An 11,130-nucleotide genomic window follows, 5' to 3' on the forward strand; every position below is an offset into this window, starting at 1 on the left:
CCCCTACTAAATCTAGCAGTACTCACCACTACAGTTTAGATAAAATTACCTAGATTTCTTTAGGTATCTTCTTTATATGCCATGTTGTCTTTTCTTTTAATCAATAGCAATTAGATTGGTATTTGTGGAATGATTTAACCTTATTCTTATTCCATACATCCAAAATGTCCCAACTCCCCTGCTAAATCTACCACTCTTCACCAATACCGTTCGCATATAGTAACCCAAATTTCCTCAAATATCTTCTTCATATGCCATATTTTCTTTTCTTTTAATCAATAACAATTAGACTCATTCATAAATTGATTTAACCTCATTCTTCTTCCAAACATCCAAAATGTTTCAACTCTAATTCTACCATTCCTTGCCACTATATTTCAACACTAAATCTACCATTCCTCACCCCTACATTTCACATAAAGCGACTTGTTAACACCTTCAAATTCAGAAGAATTTTTCAATGCAAATGTGAAAATCTCACTAAAGCATATATATGCATCCTTGCAAAAGCTTCTGCAAATACCTTATGGTTTTAAAAGTGCATTCAAATCAACCTTTGGCGGGTTTTATTTTTGCTTGGTGACATGCTCAATCAGTGGGCCATTTTAGTTGTGCACTTTGGAGGGTCTTTTGTCAATAGAGTGATCGGCCTTGCGTTTGAATACCTTGCTATGTCGATCAGCTTCTATTATTTTTTCAAGTGCAAATATCCTTCCCTAGCTTTAATCATTTACTAGGATGGCCCATTTCATAATATTAAACACTTCCCCTTATAGCATGTGTCAATTTTGGCACTCAGGCTCATACCTGCACCCCTACAATGTTTTCACCAATTTTGCGGGTACGCAGGGAGTGGAACATTTTCTCCCACACCCCTGCATAGTTTTTTCGGTGGGCTCAAATGTTACGTGGTTGCACAAGATTCCTTAATGGCAAATATTACCTTTGCCCATGTCCGCACATGATAGTCCATAAGGCCTTATTTTGACCATGAACGTGCGAGGATGGTGGGGGTTGATACAGAGTGCTCCCTACATGATGATTTGGTGCATATGTGGACTAATAAGGAGTTCCAACTCAAATTTTATGGCAGAGGGTTAAACAAGCAACTTGCTAGATCATATGGTGCCATATTGGACAATGGAATACCGATGAAGACAAGTCAGGATCTTTTGACTCCACCAAACATAGAGAAGGTCGACAAACATGATTCAAAAGAAGTAACGTGCAAAAAGCATCGGCAAAGTAATAGGTCGAGAATGCAAATGTTATAGCCGAAAAATAGGAAGATCCTAGTGAATCGCCTGCAGAAGATGATTACCAGTTGGGATAATCAAAAGACTGTGTGTGATAAGCCCGAGAAAGAATTTCAAAGGCATGAAAAGTTGCATGGATACGGATGTTGGCTTATTCTTGAAGAATGAAATGAACTAGCGGTTAAGTGATCACGGTGGATAAGTTTTGATCCTTTGAAAAGACAAAAAGCAGAAAAGATGCTTTATATGTATGGTATAGTATGCCTAGCTATATTCAGAACTTCTAAATTTAGAGCTCTAAAGTTTTTTCTTAAGTACATGATTTGTGAATTGGTCAAGAAGTATTATAAATATTTCCCTCTGTACTTGTTTGAGCATAGTCTCAAATGAGAGTACACCAGTTGTAAAATAGCCTGAAGCTTATTGCATTCCTTATTCATATAAAAGGAATCCCAAGGCAAGAAGTAAGGGACTTCTAAGTCGGTGGTAGAATTTTGATCCTCATAAAAGAGGGTGGTAGCAACTTCTGAATTTAGAGCACTAAAGTTTTTTCTTAAGTCAGTGATCGGTGAGTTGGTCAAAAGTATTATAAATATTTCCCTTTGCGCTTGTTTAAGAATAGTCTCAAATGAGAGTACGTTAGTTGTAAAACAGCTTGAAGCTTGTTGCATTCCTTATTCATAATGAGAGTACGTTAGTTGTAAAACAGCTTGAAGCTTGTTGCATTCCTTATTCATATAAAAGGAATCCCAAGGCTAGAAATAAGGGACTTTTGGGTCGAAGGTAGAATTTTGATCCTCATAAAAGAGGGTGGTAGCAGTGTCTAGGCTAAGGGAACGAATCATGAATGGTGAAGAATGTAAATATTTATTCAATAATATTAATTAGTTTATGAACTATCATGAAATTTTATAGAAATTGTCTCCAAATTGTATTTCTTGATTTTACATGAATAATAATATAAGTTTTGTAATTTATCTTTGCAAAAATCTTGTGAATGTGTAATTTTGTTTGCAGGTTCTTTTCAAGAAAGAGATTAATTATTGCACATATTACAGCAAGTTTATAAATATAATATGGATTCGTAAGAAAGATTTCTATGATAACAATAGGGGTTGCATTAATGTTAGGTGGGCGTCAACGCTTTAGGGGCTCACTAATTGAGACAAATTGTTGATTAATGTTTGCATTTGGATGTGGGTTTGGGCGTGTGTGAAATCTTGAAAACCCGATCTTGAAAATTTTCAAAACATCCAAAAATCTCGTCTACTTCATGTTCCATTATTTCCTATTTTCAGTGTGTGTGTCTCCATTATATGTTTATGATTAATGTTTTAAACAAAGGCTATATATGAAAAAGCAATATGCACTTATCTTTTAGGAATGTAATAGGGAGACACTCATTTAGTGATTCTCAATGATATTCCGAAAGAAATGGGATTAGCGTTGAATAATGATATATTATGATCACCCTTTATTTGTAAACTTGAGAATTATCCACTGCAAATTAAGAATTAAGAATACCCTCCTAAATTTGGTGGAGCTCGAAAAGTAGAAGGCTTGTAGAGCCTTGTTATGTTGTGTTTTCTTGTCCTCAATCTATGGATAGGATCAAAACATGTGACCTAGATGTTCAATCCCATGGTCTAGGTTTTTACAATTTCTCTTAGGATTGATATCATCTTCATATGCCTTATTCTCTTTTATTTTAATCAAATTATTATTTCATGAATTGATTTAACCTCATTCTTCTTAAAAAACATTGAAAATGTTCCAACTTCTTTTCTAAATCTACCATTCCTCACCACCACACAATATTCAAACACCCCTACTAAGGTTGAGGTCCCATGGAGGGGGGCTCCTAAAAAATAGAGCTAGAGGTGAGACTTTGAAAATGTTCCAACTTCCGATCTAAATCTACCATCCCTCACCACCACACAATATTCAAACACCCCTACTAAGGTTAAGGTCCCATGGAGGGGGGCTTCCTAAAAAATAGAGCTAGAGGTGAGACTTTTTAGGAAAATTTTAAAATTGGTGGTCTTATGAATTTTGTAATAATATCTTTGTATGTGCATAATAAAAACAATTTAAAATAATTCATTTCCCTCCAAAACTATTTTTTAATAGAAATAAAAAGTAGGGGCTTTTATTTATTTTTAAAGATACTAAATAATCCTATAACACAAAAAAATTATATTTATGAAACCACCTCTTCTTAAAAATAAAGCTTAAACCCCCCTCATAGGACCCGTACCTAAATCTACCATTCCTCACTACACTTCATGACTACACTTCTTCAATACACTTCATGACTACACTTCACTACACTTCACATGAAGCAACCCAAACTTCCTTAAATTAAGCTATATTTACCTTCTAACATCCAAAAAACTTCGCACACCCTACCTAAATCTACCATTCCTCACTACACTTCGTGACTACACTTCACTACACTTCACATGAAGCAACCCAAACTTCCTTAAATTAAGCTATATTTACCTTCTAACATCCAAAAAACTTCGCACACCCACAAATCCTAATCCTAAACGGTACACTGTAACTCTTCGTCCTGTCGTTAGTTTTGGAACTAGAATAGACAAATCCCACTTCGAATAAGCCATTATTTATCTCCTTATGTTTAATATTAAGGACAATCCCAAATGTTAATTAATATTAATTAATTAATTAAATTAAAAATAAATTGCAATGAATTGCTTACTTCAAATTTTCAATGTCCTAAAATCTATCAATCATCGTTATAATCCCACATCTGAGGTGACTTCTATCAACAATAATAAGATACAAGATTTTTTTGGCATCTGAGGTGACTTCTATCAACAATAATAAGATACAAGATTTTTTTGGTTTCTATCAACAAAAATAAGGTATAAGATTTTGTTAATTATATATTGTTGAAACGAAAAAAGTTAATGCGACTTGAATATGCTTGCGTTGCATATTCCATGACAGAGAAAGGCATCAGAAAATCAAGCAAAACATCCAGATGACGCGTAAAGACCCTTCTAGAATAAGAGCGATGTTCTTTGGACATTATCATAACGTTTAGAAGGAATCTTAAGCTCTCCTCCTAATAAAAGCATGAAAAGACATTTTTTTGAGGGAAAAGTGCCTGGTTAGTACCGTCCCATCGCCATCCCCCATTTTAACTTTTCTACGGGGGTGAAAATCTCTCATAATGGCAAGAAGAATTATATGCGTGTATGACCAGTGTGTCAGAGAAGGAGACCTTCCAAACTAAAGATAGATCTCTGTGCGCGCTCGCTTTTTAAGATTCTTTTGACTGTAATTAGCAGCAAAATGGAGATTTACTTGCTTGTATGTATGTTTCGTAGAATATGCAACTCGTATGTTTGCCCTTTCTGTGGTTTATGCAGAGAGAAACAAGTTAATTCTGTTGTTCTCAGAGATTGAAATGGGCAGTATAACTGCCAATCAAAAGGATCAGTATACATTTAAGACACAGATTCGTCCAAATTTGACAAAGGCCTTCCTTCAATTTATGATACATTTTGTCACGTTACACAACCCGAAAGGCCATATGACAATATCCGCTTTACATAACACAACTTCAAATCCTTTCTGGGGCAGATTCTGTTGATTGTACTCGTACGTGTATGCATGGGAGTTATTCCTCCCCTCCACTTACTTTCCACAGAATAGATACTAAGGATGAAAAAATGGTATGAATTGTTTGTATGGTACACCCGTGAAGACTGCACTGCACTGATTCCGTTACATTACACTGCTGTCCATGTCCACATTTATCGTATGCACAATTTTACTTGCTTGGAGCAAAAGCAATGCTGAGCTAGCTGCTACCCTCATCAAACATGCCTTCACTCCACGGTCTGCATATGCATCCCAACAGAAAGTTATTATGCTATTTGGTGCAACAACAGTAATTTCTCATCCATACATGTTTAAGTACAATTGAAGCAACCATAGTGAACTCATCAGATTTTGTTAAGCTAAAAGGTAAAATCCCCTTCCAGTTTTTTAACTAGTAATGGACATGGACAGCAATTCAGTAGAAATCAGGTAACATCAAGATTGTCAAACAAGTAAATTAGTTGTTGCTAGCATTTGGTTAATATGAGGAGATCTAATGAAACGCACTCACAGTCCATAAATTAATGGGGTGCTATAACGGAATCATATCACATCTAGCCCATCGCTGGTCATTAAAGGTTCCAAAAGCCACTTGAAGAACCAGCTCATAGACCTGCACGTATCACGCAGACTTGCACTAAATTACAGTCCCATACTATTTATCTACCATGAGTTTTTTTAGTACTAAATCAACCTAAAAAAAGACTCTTGGATTTTCAAATATAAGAATCAAGGTATGCTACTGAGCACACTCTTTAAAACATGGCAACCCTACCTGTTGGCCTACAATAGATTCAATTAGACTTCCCAATTCTCTGGGGAATTCTGCACTCTCCTACAGTGGTAATTCTTCTTTAGATTTTGTCAGAAACCTTCAACCTTGAGATACATTTTCATGAAAAGCAATATATTTTCTGCATTTCATTTTGGTATTAAACCAAACTAATGTCAGTACCTACTAGTCATATAAACACTCTCAGAACGTGCGACTAAATGTTCTGGTTCAACCAAGAAACATGAACGTGTTCCCAAAAAAATCAGTTTTAAATGTTAGGCTATACTCATAACATAGCCAATTACACTACAGGGGGGTATTTAATAAAAGCCTGACACTAGAGGTTCAAATCAAATGAACCAACATTTATACTCACCCATTTTCTGCTACCAACAACGATCCGTTGAGTTCTGCTCTTAGCTCCTAGCGGGCAATGCCTTTGATCCTGCACCAGCAGAATTTGCATCCTCGCCCTCTGAATCGCTCCCGGAAGAGCTCCCAGAATCAGAATCTGATATAAAAACATGTATGGTTCGCCTGTTAACTTTTCATTCTCCCCAAGATAATAAGCCAAAGATGTACACACAGCACCCACAGCATATGTCACAAGTAGAGCTCACATTATGCATTCTGCAACACGCAATGCTCCCCAAAAACAGTTGCAACTAAAACTAGTTAGGGCAGGGAACATACCACTTGAAGAAGAACCAGAATCACTGCTAGAGCTACTAGAACTGCTTGATCTGCTTCCGTATCCCCCATCCTTATCCTTATCGATCTCTACAGGAGGGAAATTAGTTGATGGCATATCATCGTCTATATCAACATCCTCTTCACCTTGATCTCCTGTTAAAACAAAAGACACTCTTATGAAAAAACAAATTAACCCAGACCGGCCCAAAAATATTAATCTCATGTGAAAATCAATATTAGCCCAACCCTACTCAAAAATCCAATCTAAGACAAAATCCCCCCCCCAAAGAGTTTAATCCCAATCCAACCTATAATAAGATGGAACAGAAAAAATAGTCCAGAAAAAGGATCAGAAATCTTACCCTTCTTGTTCGCTTTCTTTAGGGCATCATCCGGCACAGCATCGGGGGACTGCATAATAGAAAAAGGCAAGAACTTGAGAGTCAACACAACAAACCCAAATGCGAAAAGCTAGTAAAGAGCATTACAATAAAATGTGGAAAAACATCCCCTACCTTTTCCCTAGTTGTAACCTCGTTATTTGCATTAGTAATTGCTTCTTGTATTTGGTCGGCCCCATTTGTTGCCTTTTTCTTGTTCTTGCTCATGTTCTTCTTACAGTTATTGACAAACCTGTCAAGCTCCCAAAGCGTCTCCGTATCAAAGCAATCAATATCAACCTCAATCTCATCCTCCTGCTGGCACAATGCGGGATTTCTCTTCTTGATGATCTGAACAATATTCTCCAGCTTCTCCGGAGGCAGGCTCTGCAAGCTGCCACTCAATTTCTGCTTCTCCTCGAAGCTCATTTCTCGCTTTTGTGGGTCTTTAGCCTTGGGTTTTTTGGGAGCAGGGGTTCGAGCCGCAGAACTACTCTTGGGCTTCGCCGCCTTAGGTGGAGGCGGAGATGGGCCAAGTATAGGTTCGGTTTTTTTCAGATTTTTCTTCTGTACCTCATTGATAGGTAATTGTTTCACATTCTGACCAACACCGCCATGGAACCGATCATCCGACCATGAATTAAACTGAAGCTTCCTCTTCTCGTGCTCATACTTTTCAATAAGCGGCTTCCATCGCTCTTCGAAAAACTGAAGCAGAAGCTTAGCCATGCCATGAACATCATGCCCTTCTGGATTATAAGTCGTGGCATTATTAAAAGTCAATCTTATATCCGCCGCAAAATCAAGAGGCGAGCCATACTGACTCTCATTAAGCTTTGATTTCACAGTGCCTAGATCCATGGGATGCTTAATTATCGCATTATAGTCATGTAACCCTAGCCCAATAACATCTACCGGAGTATTGAAAACCCACCCAAATCGGTGTTTCATCAGCTTCGTTAACAATAACCCGCACTGTTTCATCACTTCTGCCAGCTGTTTACCAGCAACCGGATCAGCCACTGGCCTCTTCGGTTCCCTTCCATCCAACTTACCCTGTGCAGATCTTTTATGAATACCAGACTTCTTATTTTCCGGCGGCGGCATCTTATCCTTGCCGGTAAGAAACTCTGAGTTTCGATAGTACTGATTCGCCTTCGGGGTTCGTTTTTCCTTAGCAGCTCCACTGTCACACCCCACGGTCATATTACTTTCAATGCTCAGAGGCAGAGGCCGTTGACCATGGGCTAAACCTAAACCTTGATTACCCGCTAAACCAGAGGTCACTTCCTTACCACCATAGTTATTGCGAGCGTCATTTCCTGAAAATTGAGAGGCGCTATAGCTAGCGTTTACATTGGAATAACCACCTCCGCCGCACCTTAACTGCGCTTCTTTGGCCTCTAACCTACCGTACAAACTCCTAACCTGTTCTAACTCCTGAGTTAATTTTCTCCTTAGCTCTCGAACCCTATCTGCAGAATAAGAACTAATATTAAAAGTAACAAAAGTATCCACATCACGCAGGCCCCTATCCATGGCTGCAGCATCATGGTTAACATTGATAGATTTCCTGTTAAAGCTCGACGAATCATCGGACGCCATTGCCGCAACCTCTAGCCTATCATGGCCGCCGCCGGCCAAAACCAGGTCACGGCTACCGCCGCCCGCCATTACCATCTCACGGCCGCCGCCGCCGCCGGCCATAACTAGCTCACGGCCGCTATTGCCGTTACCGTTGCGAGACTGCTGGAAATCGAACCCGGGCTTCGATGAACCCGTTTTGCCGGAACCCTTCCTCATGTAAACCTTTTTCTCCACCCAACGGTGCTGCTGATCCCGCGTCTCATTTCGACTCGCCAGCAGCGCGGAAGCCATTCATGCGAGGACAATTTGCCGGTGGCATCAGCAGCATCAAAAAATCTCAGATCCCTCCCTATGCGGTTCATAGAATTATGCCTTCTCACGGCCTGAAACCCCAATAGAGATTTCTACAATAAGGGTTCCCGCCAACACCGGATCGGATCAGCGCCCTTAGGCCACGATTATGTGGCCAGATCAGTGCGGCACAAATCCCGGCAGGGCCTCTGAACAGCAGATCCGTAAGATCGAGTATCAAATGCGCTCCCGGAAGCAGAGTCCCGAGAGATCACCTTTATAGGCTGTATGATTTGAGATATTTCTTGTCGGCAAAAATCTCACGGCCAACCGCTGAGAAAATTGCCCCGGACTTCTGAGGAAATCGGGAGGAACAGCACTAATCGCCGCAGGGAGAAAAAAATTGGAAGGCAAAGAAGCCAAAAACAAAAATAAGGGTAAGGGTTTCACAGGCTAACCCTCGATGCGATCATCTGCAACCTACACCGTCTGTTCTTAAAGGCGGTAAGGCTGCCCTTCATCTCCTCGGGCAGCATCCCCATCGTCCATCTGATCTCCCCGACGGTCCTGGGGAGTCCCCACCTGCCCGTTCCAGAGTACCCCCAATGCCTCATCGACGGCCGCGATACGCCCTCATGCTTCTTCAACAATTTCGACACGTGTCGTTTCCACCGCCGTTGGTTTTCCAAGGATCGCGTTTTAAGGGTTTCATCTGGTTTTATATAAGTCGGTATATGAATTGAAGTCTGAGTTTTTAGGGCAAACACTTTTGCTTGTCGATTTCACGGGTCACATCGGATGACGTGGACGATTACGTCACTCCATAAAACTCCGAGTAGCGTCCCCTTACTCGGGATGCCAGCTGTATTGATTGGCTTTAAGATTTTTTTTTTTATATTGCGTTTTGCTGGAATGAGGGTTTTGCAGGAAGGAAGCCATGGCAGCCACAGAATATAAAATCTTTTGGAGCTCTTTCATCCATAATCTATCTATCTGGTGGGAAACAAAGTAGATTTTGATTATTCGACATGAGGGTTAGGTCGTGGGCTGTGGAAAGCAGGAGTAAGTCCCCACGAAGACGAAACAAGAGCGACTTTCAGATATTGTTGGTCGGTACTCGTTATGGGGAGCAAAGCTCCATATGCTTCAACTTATTCAATCAGGTATTAAATGGAGGGTGCAATATTTTGTATTTTTTGTTTGTTTAATTGGGATGTAATTAATTTGGGTTTGGGTTTAAAACGGTTGACTAATCTTCGTGTTATACACACAGCTGAAAAATGAAAGACGCGGCTAATTTTGTCGAGCACGATCAAGATCTCTAATTTTCGACTTACCTTGCCTTTGTGTTATGCGGAAATCATGACGTTTTTGGAGTCATATTAGATAACACCTTTCAATTGGGATTTAAACCTACACTTGGGCATAAAGTTTGAGAGCACACCAACCCTAGGGCACAAAATTCGCGAGCACATCAACCAAACAAGCACCTTCACAAAATAATTTTAGCCACGATATGGGGCACAAGCCTATAGGCTGAAATCTCTTCGACTAAGAACCAAAGACTGAGAGGTATATATTCCGCCAAATTTGCTTGGGGCATGATCCCAAACTAATCCCCAATGATGTCCACTTAGCAAGACTTGTTCCTTTGTGGGCTCATATGGAGCCATTCAATTTCACCAACAAACCAAGGGCCCATTGACCTAAAACTTTTTTAATGCAATACTAAAATGATTAGTTGTGTTTTTGGGTTCTTTTTTATGAATATTTTTTTATTTAATTTTGTATGAATAGAAAAAAGTATTATAATATTAAAAAAAAAGGTGGACAAAAGGGGTCTAGTTTTGAAACATAATTATATTGTTGTAGTTATGTTAGGAGGAGGAGGAGGATCTTGATCATCAAGTTTCTCCCAAACATCATCGGAGGTGGAGCCATCAATTGGTTCTCATTCAATGAGAGTAGCAACATCTTATTCAGTCTCCTTAAGAGGTTGCTAAGTGCAAACTAGAGAGATGGTGAGCAGCACACAAGGGAACTTGTTGGTGTCCAACTAGCCCGAGTCTCACTTAGGAGATGGTGGATGCAAAAGTTGAGGCATGTATTTAGCAAAGTCCTCTGGATTTTGAAGCACAAGACGACGAAAATGAGATCCAAAGTCAACACGAGTATCATGTTAGGTAGAGTGACTACATCGACAAGGGAATGTGGAGTTGGAAGGAACCCTAGCAATAGAGCAAGGGGCATTACTCTAGTGGTCTAGCAACTCTTAGAGATGCCCAACTTCAATTCCAACTTTGCTTGCTTGCATCTAAATCTACATAAGAATTTCTTATTTATTTGTTTTGAGATTTTTTGTTTTTAGTGTAATAATATAATATTTAATTATGTTTTTAGTATAAGAAAATGTTTTTAAAACATTTTCTTATATTCAACAACTTTTTTAGGAAATATTTAGAAAAGTGGTTTTACTTTGGGATAGTAGTTTTTGTATCAAAGACATGGGAATGCC

The 11,130-nt window shown here is 39.2% G+C and overlaps 1 protein-coding gene across 1 annotated transcript; it reads right to left on the reverse strand.

The window, feature by feature from the left end:
* Window positions 1–4,744: 4,744 nt before the first annotated feature.
* LOC131072873 (transcription factor GTE4) lies at window positions 4,745–9,097 on the reverse strand. The gene is made up of 4 exons (XM_058009165.2): window positions 6,873–9,097; window positions 6,720–6,768; window positions 6,358–6,510; window positions 4,745–6,175 (listed from the first exon to the last, which is right to left on the reverse strand). Exons 1-4 carry the CDS (start codon window positions 8,613–8,615, stop codon window positions 6,081–6,083), a joined length of 2,040 nt encoding a protein of 679 aa, XP_057865148.1. The 5' UTR covers window positions 8,616–9,097; the 3' UTR covers window positions 4,745–6,080.
* Window positions 9,098–11,130: the final 2,033 nt, after the last annotated feature.

This window comes from Cryptomeria japonica, chromosome 6, assembly GCF_030272615.1.
Source record: "Cryptomeria japonica chromosome 6, Sugi_1.0, whole genome shotgun sequence".
NCBI classification, from domain to species: Eukaryota; Viridiplantae; Streptophyta; class Pinopsida; order Cupressales; family Cupressaceae; genus Cryptomeria; species Cryptomeria japonica.